This window comes from Coptis chinensis, chromosome 6 (assembly GCF_015680905.1).
Source record: "Coptis chinensis isolate HL-2020 chromosome 6, ASM1568090v1, whole genome shotgun sequence".
NCBI lineage: Eukaryota > Viridiplantae > Streptophyta > Magnoliopsida > Ranunculales > Ranunculaceae > Coptis > Coptis chinensis.
The window spans coordinates 37,282,935-37,296,610 of NC_141461.1; the positions used below are offsets into that span (position 1 = coordinate 37,282,935).

A 13,676-nucleotide genomic window follows, 5' to 3' on the forward strand; every position below is an offset into this window, starting at 1 on the left:
ATAGATGTTTGAGCTGACTTTCCTTATTTGCTTCAGGCCGTTGTCAAGTGTAGATCCATATTTTGTGCTATCTTGATGATTCGTCATTACTTATGATGTTACAAAGTAAATGCCTCTTTGATTAGTGCACTGACTGAGCTTCAAGATCGCGGTAGATCATTTGCTTCCATATATGGCTGTGTTTGATATTTGGGACGACCTGAGTCTGGGTCGTTGTTACGTCCTGGAGGCGTGGTACGAACTGGTGAAAGTACAAGCTATGCAGATACGACCTGGTGTGTGGACACGTGTGCTGTAGTGATATAAATGTAGAACAGAGGGTACTTACAACCCTCATACGTTTTCTTGTTATTTTACATTATATTTATGTATTATACTCTAATTTGTATTAAAAAAACCACTCAATTATATTTATCATATGTTTCCTTTTTATTTTACATTATATTTATGTATTTATGGCCCTCATACATTATCTAAGTTGTATAAAAAAAATCACTAAATTAGTTTTCAATAGGAGATAGATTAGAACATAACATATGCATTTTTTGTAAGTGATTGAATAATAGGTATATAAGTCATACATAAAAACAAATTCAACCTAACAACATAGTTAAATATGAAAAATGTAAATGTTTTAAGAATATTTTTTTTTTTTTTTTTTTTTTTTTTTTTTTTTCTATAGGCATAAGAATTATTTTTGTATACTTAGTTAAAATTGATATACATAATCAAAGTATAATAAAAATAAATAAAAAATCACAAAAAAAAAAAAAAAAAAAAAAAAAAAAAAAAAGTATAATTAGAGCGAGCCCTACCCGACCCTAAAAAATGAGGGTCAAGGGGTGGGTTAAGGGCTTGATTTTTCATGCTTGACCCTACTCGATCCAGCCCTCAATACAAAATAGGGCGGGCTGACCCGACCCTCAATCATAAGGGCTTTTATGGTTTGAGGGCCGGCCCGGTCCTTTTATCACCCCTATTTGGAATAGTGATAATAAAAAAGTAAAACATCAAAGACCATGAATACTGAGTAGTGGAGACTGGAGAATGCTCCCAGTGAAACACGTCAGCCCTTTTGTTTCTCTGAGTTGGACACGTCAGCTTGGGCAGAAAAAAAAGGCAAATCCACGCCCTTTTCAATTGTTCGTACGTCTGTGAAGTAAAAATAAACCTAAAAACAGAAAGTCAAAAAGAAAAAACTTTGTGCGCCCTCCCAAACTCTCTCTTCCTCTTATCTCCATGTCAGCAGAAACCAATCTCTTCAAACTTCAATTTGATGAAAAAATAAAACAAATAGAAACAAATCCATTCTCTAACAAAACAAGAGAAACCCAGTACTTAATTCATTTGGAAGCAAGCGCTGTGCACAATTTGTTAATAACTGGAAAAGAATTGGTATGTTCTCCTTGTTTTTTGAGCTCCTAATTTCTTTAAATTCCCTCCATCTCCCCCAAACAGTTATCCATATTCCCTCTTTTTTCTCTAAAACGATAAACCAAAAAATTGTAAAGCCCATTTTTAATGGCTATCAAATTGCACTCTTCAAGCTTTGTCTTTTCAAGGTATATATATTACCACCTCAATTTTCTCCATTTTGTCATAGAAAATTTTGCAAGTTGATTACTTTATTACTTACTTTCTACATTGATCTTTTTTTTTCGTGTTTACAGCTCTTCAAATCCATGCATTTCACACAGACCAATCAGAGTTCATTTTTTCTGTAACAAAGTGGTTGACTTAAACCACTTCCTACATGAATGGGGTTATCCAAGGAATAGATGTCGAATGAGGTGTAATGTAATGGTGTATGCCAAGTACAATCATAATCACAGGTGTAAAGTAGGAAGGGGATGGCGCCTCCCTCCATCAGCTTCTGCTGATGATGGCGTGATAGTCAATGGGACACCACAAACCAGTTCCAATAGTGATATGGAGGGATTGAGGGCCAAACTTAATCAGTCACTGCAAAATGAAGATTACAGTGATGGGTTGGTCCAGTCATTACACGATGCAGCAAGGGTTTTTGAACTAGCAATTAGCTCTTTATCCAAATTTTATTGGTTTTCAACAACATGGCTTGGTGTAGACAGAAATGCATGGGTGAAAGCATTATCTTATCAGGTTGTTTTCTAATCTTATCAGGATTTTATGTTATATTTTACGTTCCTTTATTTGTCTGCCTACTCTACCAAGTAGTATTGGCACTACGAAGCCTCTAAATTATGTATAATGGCAGACTACAAGATTGCTTTGAGCTTTGATTTTATATGTTAGGAAATAACCTTTGCATAGTTGGCTTCCTGAGATTTAGTTTACTTTTTAGATAGATTTGGCAAGTTAATTCCTTCAAATAAGACTGAACATGAGCAAATAAGTCCCAAAATAATTTCTAGAGACAGATTACCTCAACTCACTGAACACCATCTTTGTCAGTCCATTTCCTATTCAGAATATGTTGGCGAGCATGTCGGTTTCTGCTTTCCTGACCATATCCCATAATAAGAGATCCAATTCTCGCTCTAACCTGTCAAGCATTGCAAGAAAGAGAATTATGTGAAATGGGGCGGAGATGTTCCCGATAGGAAAAAATTCAGGGCACAGCATAAGATTATTGAAAAAAAATCTGAAACAATCCCATCGAGATTTAAGGTATGAACCCCATCTTCTTCTTCTTAATCCTTAACAATATCTCTCTTTATTCTTTTATCAAAATAGTCATATGAAAAAAAAACATGCACGAGTCAGTTCAATCTTCTTCTATTGCCCCTGTGCGTGTAATTCGAAATGTTCATGGTAAAAGGTAAGTGTATCGTGTGGGTCTTTCATATCTATGTTCCTATTCTTGATTTCGGTTCTGATTAACACTTTGGCTGTTTGAACTTAGTGTGGGGTTTATCTGAACGTTAATGAATACACTAATATATTTTGCTTCCTCTTTCTGTAGACCAATGAGGACTCCAATTGATCAGGAACATATAGGTTCCAGAAACTCAGAGGGTCAGAGGGCATCTATTAATGCAAATGGCCCATCTCTTTTGGGCCCTGGACAAAATCACAATGCCAAGTCAAGCAACACTTCCAAGATAGGAGTGTTAGAAGAAAGATGAGCTAAAGTCCTAAATTCAACCTCTCATTTGCAGGGACCAAAGCCACAGAGTTCTCAACCATTTGCTACATTGGCATCAAACAATTCTATAGTTGGGCTGTATTCGTCATTTTCTGATCCTATTCATGTGCCATCTAATTCCAGGTCATCAGGTACTGTTGGTGCTATTGGTATACAACTCATTGAAATATGTTTAGGATTGACAATCTCATAATCTAAGCCCTAATTAATCGTTAAGTGCACTATTTAGCATGACGTTCAAGTTTGGTTGGTAATTAGAGAATAATCTTTCTACCATACGCCAATTTTTATATTTTTTTCATGACCACAGTGCAATCCAAATTTAGGTTGTCATTAAATTATTATCTTACATAATCACAATCATTCATACAGTACACGCAGTTTGAGGTTAGGATTGCTGTCACACCCCGAATTTCGACAGAATTCGGAAAAATATTATTTGTCCCCGACTCTTCGATCTCCGAGGTGTGACGCACTCTCCACTTCCAAAAAACCCATAAACAGTTTAAAATATGCGGATAATTAAAAACCAATAAAAATTTCTATTATACAAATGTCATCTTCATTACAAAACTTCACAAATAAGATTAAGTTACAAATCTCTTTCCAATAACTCTTTATTTAAAATTACAAATGAAAATACAAATAACTTTGTCTCAACTAAAAATCTATATCACCTCAAGGGAAAACAAAACAAATCCTCGGATGCAACGCTAACGCAAACCACAAGCAAAGAACCACTCTTCTTCAACACTAAACCTCATCAAAACTTATCAACTATGTTCATTGAATGAACACACCCGATAAGCAAACATGCAAATCGGGTCAGCATTATAAAAATGCTGGGTGTGAGTAGCTCTAAAAACAACATATACTTATACAAATATATACATAATCCATACGCAGTTAGTTCCTCCACCGAGGCGTCTTAACTTTCAACGACTAATATGACATACTCAAGTACAATAATTAAGGCAGGTAGTTCCTCCACTGAGGCGCCTTAACTTCCCACTAACCACACAACAAACTATACGCATCATAAATAAGGCATGTAGTTCCTCCATCGAGGCGCCTTAGGTTCTAACTAAACAAATAACCAACCAAGCATATTACCATAATTAGATTATTTCAGGCTTTCTTTGCGTGTCCCTAAAATTCACGTCGTATCTATGTCTTACCTAGTTTCTCCGCTACCACAATCGCTACCCAACTTAACATGTACATCCACATGCCTCCCTTACATAATGAGCCACTCCGTGCGTAACTACCACCTCGAAATGGATGCCGCGACACCGTAAATCCTCACACGGAAGCCAAATCTATGTAAGTATCGCCACTATTCGGCATAAAATATTGCGATCATCATTCTATTTTGCGCGAACGGAATAATCAAGCCACTATTCGGCTACGCCAGAGGGTCATTCAAATTTTATCAAACGCCGGAGGCCAATCACATTACTTTACGCCGAAGGCCATTCGGATTAACCGAAACGCCGGAGGGGCCAATCACATGAGTTGTGGTAGCTAGGTTCTAGGATTTTCGTTACGTAATTTATTCAAGTGTCATACATTAATGACTCATAATAAATCCACTATATCACGTGCAGGTCAATTGCCTTATTGCACTAAGCCACAATATATAGAAATCTCAATATATCTCATAACCATTTTCATACTTTCACGTGCCAATATATTATTGCACTACACCACACTCCCGTGGGCAAATATTCATCAATACTATGCCACCTCATAGTAGCATCTCACATATATAATAATGGAGCGTTTATATAAATTTCTCCAAGATATTACATTAATATATATATCCCAATATATGATATCATGTCATAATGCTTCAACGTATCGCATACATTTTTATTATAACGTATTAGGAATATAATGTCTCCTAACATCTCAATATCGCCACGCGGTCAAAAATACACAACATCAATGTCAAATCTTTCTTAGATAATGACAACCAAATTTATACAAGCTTTCCACAAAGATTTTATTACTATATATGTCCATATAATATACAACATAAAACGTAACACAATTAGGCGGTCACAGTCCACAATCAAAGCCCAATATATATATGTTTTATACACTACTCACTCGCCAAATCTAAATTAGATAATGACCAACCAAGTTATATAGTATCGACAATATTTTATTACTATATTTGTCCATACAAATCAAATAGGTGAAAAACTGGAAAAGTCAACATTTCATAGTCAACGGTTAACGGTCAAAGTCAACGTGTCATGGTCAAAGGTCAACAATCAAAGTCAACAGGTCATGGTCAAAGTCAAACTGTCATGGTCAAAGTCAACATGTCATGGTCAAAGTCAAAGTCAACAGGTCATGGTCAAAGTCAAACTGTCGTTTCCATATTCGACAGGTTCAGGGTCATAGCCATGGTTCATGGCTAAGGTCAAAGTGCATGGCTCACAGGCTCGTGACTAAGGTAATGGTTCGGACCTAACCGCCAAGCCTCCAAACCTTAAACCGAAAAGTCTAAAACCAACTTATTAATTCTACCGGACCCAAATGGGATCTATATTAAATTATATGGATCGCCCCCAATATTATTAAACGGGCCCAAAAACAAAGCTTAAGTGGTTCGGTCCAAAAATTAAACTGAAACCGGCCCCAAAAACTTAATTTAAACTGGGCCCAAACTAAACTTAATTAAACTGGTCCAAAGCTTAAAAGATTAATATCGGCCCAAAACAGAAAAATTGGATTTCGGCCCAAAAACTGTAAACTGGACTGGTCCACAAAACAAAGGCTAAAAAGAATTGGTCCAACACAAAACTGATGTGGTCCGACCCAATTAAAATACCACCCAAACCAACAGCTAATAGGGTCCGACCCAACTAACCAACCCAAAGCCCAACCATCTAAACCGGCCCAAGCCAAAACCGTCCACAGTTCATCTTCTCCAACTGCCACCACCGGCCCCCCAATTTTTTTCCGGCCACCCACTCCCATTCCATTAAGTCGGTTAGACTCCCCATCCAAACCCAACCAACTTTAATGAAAACAACAAGCCCAAATCGTCCAATCCAAACATCACAAAAACTAGATCTAGGAATTTCTTGCCGCCATTAATGGCTGGCTTCAAGCTTCCAACAGTATTCACGCCTCCTCACTACCCCCATACCTCAAACCACCAACCCACAATACCAAAAACACAGTTCAAACAACGAAAATCACAAATAAAAACCCAACCCCTCAAGATCACAAGATGTGGTGTTCGACCATTAACGCCTCTTGTGAGCTTCCAATGACTCTATGCTAACCACCAATCTTAATCACGGCTATAATGAAGTTCAACCCCCATCAATTCAACCCAAAACCAACCCAAAAATTGACCCCAACCGCCGGTTAATTAGCCTCTCGAAGCTTCGACAAAACTTCGACGACCCGACATCAACCAACGAAGTTCAAAAAAATAAAACATCATAGTTCAACCCACAGTAAATCAAAAAGAGTATAAACAGAGAAAACAAGGAAAATGACGATTTCTCTAATGGGGCTTTAACTGCCCTTAACGCCCATAAAGCTTGGACAGTTAAATCTCAATTTTGGATTTCTGAGTTTTAACAACACGACAGAACGCCGAATAATGAACAGTAAAATTTAGTGAAAACATAGGACAATAAAACGGTTTCTGTATTCCGGTGAAATAGCAAAATAGCTACTCACCAGATGAACAAATTCCTACTAAATTTTTCCGAAGTCCGAGTCCGTCAAGCCCACCCTCCGAAAATCCAAATTTCATCTCTGCCTCCATTTTCATTATTTTATTATTCTCTGAACCCTATTTTCCAGAACAATGTGTTTATATACTTGGGTCCGAAACCCAAGCCCAACACCAACTCGGGCCCAGAAACCAGGCCCACGTGTCTCAAATCCGGTCCAGCGAATTTTGAAAATAAATAATTAAATTAATTAATTAAATAGATAAAAACGTATTTTTAAAATACGGGCGTTACAATTGCTGAGGGTCTTGGGGCTGTTTTGACTGTGTATCTATAGTCACTTGGTAATGGTGTTTATGGTGCTTATTTCACGGGTAATTCTCGATTAGGTATTGGATCTATAATGAACCTGTACTAAAGTCATTTTGACTGCTATATCTAAAGCCATATTTTAGTTTTGACCCATTAATGTGTAGATAACAATGTGATAATGTTGATTTATCCCATTAAACATCCAAGCCCTTCACCAAAAAAGACACATGATAGCAAGAAAATATATAAACACTTGACACGGGAGAAAGTTTGTGCATTAGTTGTTGAGAAAGAGGTAGTATGTTCGAGTATTTCCTGAACTTTATTGAGCTGGAATAGAACATAGAATATAGTAAAAATTTTATCTCAGGATCTCTGGTACTTTTTTCATGAGCTGCAACTTTTGAATCTTTTGTTTCTATGTTTTTATTTTTGATATCTCAAGATCTTTGGTTCTTTTTTCATAAGCTGCAACTTTTGAATCTTTTGTTTCTATGTTTTGATTTTGGGTAATATAAAAAGTAGAAGCTTATTGGTGTAACTTTACTTTACTGCATTATGGTTATGCTGTTATTTGCTTTCCTACACAGTTAGCACTCACAGGCCTCAAGAAACTTCACTGCAAAATTGATGGTTTTGCCATATCCTGATGCTTTGGACCTTAAATGTGTGGTCTACATTCAAAACTAAAACAGAAGATTCTTCTCATTTTATGTTGTACGCCTTCCGCTAATAAAATAATTGCTTATCCATTCTCTGTGATGGGCACATATGGTATCTATTAAAAGAAATTCAATGGAAAAATGTCCTTAAGGTTGTCCATTAAGTGAACAAGACTGTTTAGCCTAAAAATTTGTTTATGCTTAGATCAGACCATCATTATCTGATGGTAGAAAAATGGGAAGCCAGAGAAATTGTTATGCTAATTATGAAAAGGAAAAGTATAGCCTAAAGGAGAAATAGTCAATAATTGTTTTACTTAAAGCATTAAGTTGTTTCCATTACATAGTTCCAGTAATTTTCACATGTATGGTATTGATAAGTGCTCAAAAAGTGTTATTTAACCCTCGATTATGCCTCTTGTTTAGCCATCTTAGTGGACTAATAGTGTTTATAAGTTGTGTTTTAAGATTCTACAGGTGAAAAAGAGAGTTTTGTAGAATATTAGAGAAAATGAGGTAAAACGAAGCAATTCGGAGCATTAAGGATCACATGGGAGGCCCGTGAACAATCATGGAGAAGGCCAAGGAATTGGAGCTGTTAAAGATGCGACTTGGACCTATTTTAAAGTCTATTTGGAAGCCTAAGGCCAAAGGATTCGTTGCTTGAACCAAAGCCCGCAAAAGAGAATAGAAGGATAGAGCAGAAAAGAGAAAATCGGCTTATCGTCCCGGGGCGATGTATCGAAAGGCCCAGACGCATTGATTGCGTCTGGGACGCATAGATCGAGCGTCCAGATGCATTGATTAAGTCTGAGATGCATGAATCGACACTGTAGCCAATTCCTTCTTAGTTTTGAAGACGAAGTCGGACTCTGGAAGAAGTCTATTTGTATTAGGAAACAAATGATGGTTTGGAATGCTTCTAGAGCTCATTGTAACCCCTATAAATAGAGGACCTAAGTGCCTCATGTAATTTTCCAATTCACTTATATTCTTGTCTCCAGAACTTGAGGCAGAGAGAGATTAATAATAAAAGATCAGTTTTAACTAGCTGAGTCTTAATAAATTAGTCTTTCTAGTCTTATGTTCTTCAACTCTTCTTCTTCTCGTTCTTCGTGTTCTTCCTTCTTTATGGAAGGCTAATCTTCTCCTTCAAGGGAGAAGATGAAGCCAGTGCTTAAGGTTTAATGATTCTTCTGATTCATGGTGTTCTTCAATCAGGTTAGATCTTTATGTTTGTAGTTATTAGTTCCATTGCCCACACCAGGGGATGGAAGTATAGAATAGGGTTTATGTTTTGCAATATTAATATCATGCTAGTGTTCTTTACTTTTCTTCTAGTAATATAGTTTTTTAGAGTTAGGGAAGTATTCTTTGTGTTACCTTAGAAGGGGTAGCTCAGGGAGTGGCTGCCTAGGAGAAGTATTCTTTGTGTTTACCTTAAGTGGTGATTCATTGAATGGCCGCCCTATTAGGAAGTACTCCTTGATGTTGCTCTTGGTAATACATTGAATGTCTACCCGAGCTTACATAAAAGGAAAGAAGATATTAATAGCATAAACATAGGAACAACCTTAAGTAGAGTTAATTGTTAACGATGTTTCGTCCAAGAGGGTATCGGCACTCGCTCGATTGCCTAATTGTAGTCTACTTGTAAGAACAACCATGAAGCAGAAGGTCATAGATCAAAAGTATTGGTGGATTCTAATCTCTTGAATTCCCTCTCTTATAAATTCTCAATAGTTTAGTTAGTTTATCTTAGTTTAGTATTTAAAATCTCTACAATCATAGTTTTTAATCCCTCAAACCCCTTTCCAAATTCGTCCTTCACATAACATACACTTAAAAGTGGAACGATACCCTACTCATCCTTTACTTATTGAGGGATAATTAGGTTTTGATACGCTTCTATTTGTTCAACGACCATCATACATCTACATCATCCATACACATCTACACACACAAAAAGAGGCAGTGTCAGGTATTATAATGTTTATACATGTATTTAGCAAGTACTACTTCTTCATAAACATAGATTTTCTTTGTCACTAGAATGATATTTTTTTTTCTCAATATAGAATTGTTTTGACCTCACTATATTTTCAATTTTTTTTTGTCACTACGGTATTTTGTAAAAATGCTTCACAAAGCTGACCCTTAACCTTTGGGACTATAGATTTACCTTGATCTTACAACTCAAAATATCCCCCAACACCTAATCTATTTGTGTGATAAACTAGAACTTAATGTGCTGAATTTATATGGTTGGATTAGTATAGTTTCGTTGTTGTATCTGTTTCCAGGTGGATGTGTTTGTCAAGGGGTCTCAATGGGTTGAAAGATATCACAGAACAATCCAAGCTTCTTGAAATTCATTGACATTGTATCTGTGGGTGATTTTGTCTGGGGTGTTTTACCAATCAGTCCTTACCAAGAGCTACTAATGCTTACTGTATTTTTTTTGTTACTGTTAAGATCCAAGGTCACACATGGCTGTCAATAGATCCTTTGCTATTATTCGATTAGTGCTTTTAGTGAACTAAGTCTGTCTACACATTGAGCTCTTTTTTAACCAACAAAAATTTTGCTTGGTTTTCAGGCTGTTAAAATGATTAGGGTGTGCCATCTATTTATCTTCATTCTATTTGATCAAAGGTTTATATGTGAATATATTTATTTCCTTCACAATTTGGTTTTATGAAGATCCCTTTTCAGTTAGACATTAATATATCACTATTATTGCTTAAAGGAATAAGAAAGTAGTATTATTCTATTGCCCATATTATCATGTTTCTTTATTTGTGATATTAATATTTGACTGAACTTAATGATACTGCTTAGTCTGATGGATAATAGCATCCACAATTATCGTACTATGTCAGTCTTTAGGTTTGCACTTTTGTCTAATGTGTAAGTTTGTTTGCACTTTGCAGTGAAGCGTAGCATGGAGTCCTTCCCTTTCCTATAGCTCTAAAGTGAATCTAGCTTTATGTAAATATTAATTTTTCATACGCTCACAATGTTTGATTTCCAATATCGAGATTCTACTTTTGTGAATAAAATTTCTACATCTCTATTATGTCCGATTTGATTTGTTACACCAAAATTTGTTTTTCTACAATATTGACATTCTCCACTACTTCTCCACTACTGTCTCATCATTCTATTGTATCAAATCAATTTTCTAAAATTGATTTATTGTTTCTTTTTTCTTTTTCTTTTTTTATTAATCTATTGTCAGTATTGAATGTAACAACACCATGTGAAGTGTTGAACAATTTCTGAACTGGGCTAGGAGTTTCTCTGCATCAATCCGCCAAAGTATGCTACTAAGAATAATTATTACATTATTTCTTACCCTTCTCTAGCTAATTTATTAGACTTTTGGTTTCTTTTTATTAGGAATTGGTTTCTTTCAATGAGGAGTTTGGATTATTTTGTTTTTGTCTATGTAGTGATTTAAAGGGTAGAGGTTAAATTCATGATTCGGCATGAAATTTTTTTCATATGATGCATGTATTCGGCTTTAAGTTCATGTTATAGTTGTACACGGAAATAGTGACCATTTACCGTTTCTGGCCAACAGAAAATTGTAAGTACTGGTGTGTATATATAGTTGAATGTAAAGCAAACTTCGAAACCTTGTCTTATATAAGGTGAGTTTTGACGAGGGGTTTATATATAGTTGTTTAATTAATGGATGTTTCTTTTGCTTCTTTTGCTATTACATTAGTTATTTGCTAGGTACACAATCTTGATACCCATAGACATTGCGTTGAGTTTGATCGACTCCCTAATAATTGTCCAAACATGAGATAAGAGTGCTTAATATATGTGAATGCTCAGCAATATGCCTGTTTTAGGATATACCAGTCATAAAATTTTATAGGGCCAGTAATCTGTCATTATAGCATGTTGATGGATCATTATAAATGCAGTGATTTATTATCGAATATGATAATGTAGTGCTACAAGATCTTTCTTGGCATGGCCTTGAATGGGATGAAGGTCTGCTTTGAAGGTAAGCTTTTCCACATTAACTGTTTTTCTAATCTATAACTGATTTTTATATAAGAAACAAATGGGAGCTCTTTGCTTCATTTATTGTCAAGTGTGGTAGATGATTAAATCACACTGGTTGTGCAGGTCCTGGTATTGGTGTGATCACATTTGTATATACTTCATTATACTTCAGTTTTGTTCCTTGGTGGAACGAATTATCTGATGTGGCCTTTCTGTTAAGCCAAAGATGAGAGATGCTTTGCTGTTCTAGAGCAATTGGCCTAATTCTACTCTAGATACATCAAGTTTGCATTGGTAAGTTTTTTTTTTTTCAATTGTGAATAAAATATTTAAGAATTTTCTCATAGGACCGCTTCTTTTAAGTGGAAGCTCATCATCCATAATTTATTTTTTTTTATTTTTTAAATAACTAGAGGTTTAGGACACCCCAACCTTTTATTTATGAAACTGAAATTCTCAGCTACATCTCATATACATCTTTCCTGCTTTATCCATAAAATTGAAGCAGGGGACGACTAACAAAGGCTTTTGAAGCAAACATCTATTGATATATCTTCAAATTTCAAGTACTTCATTAAATAAAATTTTGGTTTTCTTTCTAATCTATCATATTTTTTGTTTTAATTATCAATTTTATGTTGTAGTTTTATGTCTCTCTTGATATCTCATGGTAATGAATGATGTAGTTTTATCTTCTCTATAGGTGTTGTATTACTTCTTTTCCTTCTTCTTTTTTATTTTCATTGGTTTTTTTTTCTTTTGGTTTGATAAGTCGCTAAGTTAGAAGAATTGATCTATATTAACGAAACTATGGAAATAAACGCCTAAATTCTAAATTTATATTGATTAATTAAACTTATATTTGTTAAGCATTCACTCCAAACACAATAAACTTGGGCATTGTGTTCAACCCATTACAACTTTGAGATATTGGGTTCTAACCAGTAGACTTCCAATAAATTAAGTTCGAGGCATTATGGTGTCTTCCCCAACAAATAGAAGTCCTTGCTACCACAAAGATGCTTTAATGGGTATGTTCACCTCCATTAGACTACTACTGTTGATGCTCAGTGAAAATGATTAAATTGATAGCAACAAACTGATGGAATACTTGGATTTTTAGGGCTACTTTATTTGCACAACACCATGTAAGTACCTAATGCACAGATGCAAATCAACCTTTGAAGGAAGCTAACTTCACCAGTGAAAAGCTTCAGGTAATGCAGTTATTGTTTCATATTGAGTGAAAGTTTTATCATGAATTCTCATGCCATAACTAACTGCCATTTCAACTATTGCTTTTTAGCAAATGTCTAAACATGACCTATGTAGAGTTTTTTCCAACTTAAATCTGTGCATTAAAACTACTAAAGAGAGGAAGCTGCTTTTTTGTTTCCCAACTTCTTTTTTCTACATACCAACATGCATGCTACGTTGTTTTTTACTTTTTATTTTTATTCATTTATTTTATTTTATTTTTCAGACTTTAAGAATCTAAGTTCATGAAAGTGGACCCCCTGTGGTTATGGAAATAACTGGTGGATTGAAATTGAATAACATTACAATTATATGATTAGATAAAGTATTGATAAAACAAACTTGGTCCATGATAAAAATTACATTGGATTACTTTCGTGTGAGTATTTCATTTTTCGTGAGCATATGTGAATTGTTGGTGGGACATTTTTTGGGACTGTCTAGGCATGTGAAATAATTACTTAGATTACGCTGTTGAGGTTTATAGAACTCTTAATCCCAAGGTTCTTTTAGTTGTTCACAAATTCTTATGCCCGGAGTACTCTTGCTTTATGCTGTCTAATTGGGCAAGGCATAAGAAATTGGGGTTTG

General features: G+C 35.2%; 1 protein-coding gene across 4 annotated transcripts; it reads left to right on the plus strand.

The window, feature by feature from the left end:
* Nucleotides 1-1,164: 1,164 nt before the first annotated feature.
* LOC147492831 (uncharacterized) lies at nt 1,165-8,874 on the plus strand. Of its 4 annotated transcripts, none has more exons than XR_015199633.1 (4): nt 1,171-1,562; nt 1,671-2,121; nt 2,945-3,258; nt 8,283-8,874. XR_015199633.1 is itself a non-coding variant. In XM_086568623.1 (4 exons), exons 2-4 carry the CDS (start codon nt 1,522-1,524, stop codon nt 2,963-2,965), a joined length of 513 nt encoding a protein of 170 aa, XP_086424749.1. In that variant the 5' UTR covers nt 1,171-1,395; nt 1,512-1,521; the 3' UTR covers nt 2,966-3,358. The 4 variants fall into 4 exon arrangements, 1 of the variants encoding a protein (XP_086424749.1); XR_015199634.1 differs by having other exon boundaries at nt 8,274-8,523; XM_086568623.1 differs by lacking the exon at nt 8,283-8,874 and having other exon boundaries at nt 1,171-1,395; nt 1,512-1,562; nt 2,945-3,358.
* The last annotated feature ends 4,802 nt before the right edge of the window (nt 8,875-13,676 follow it).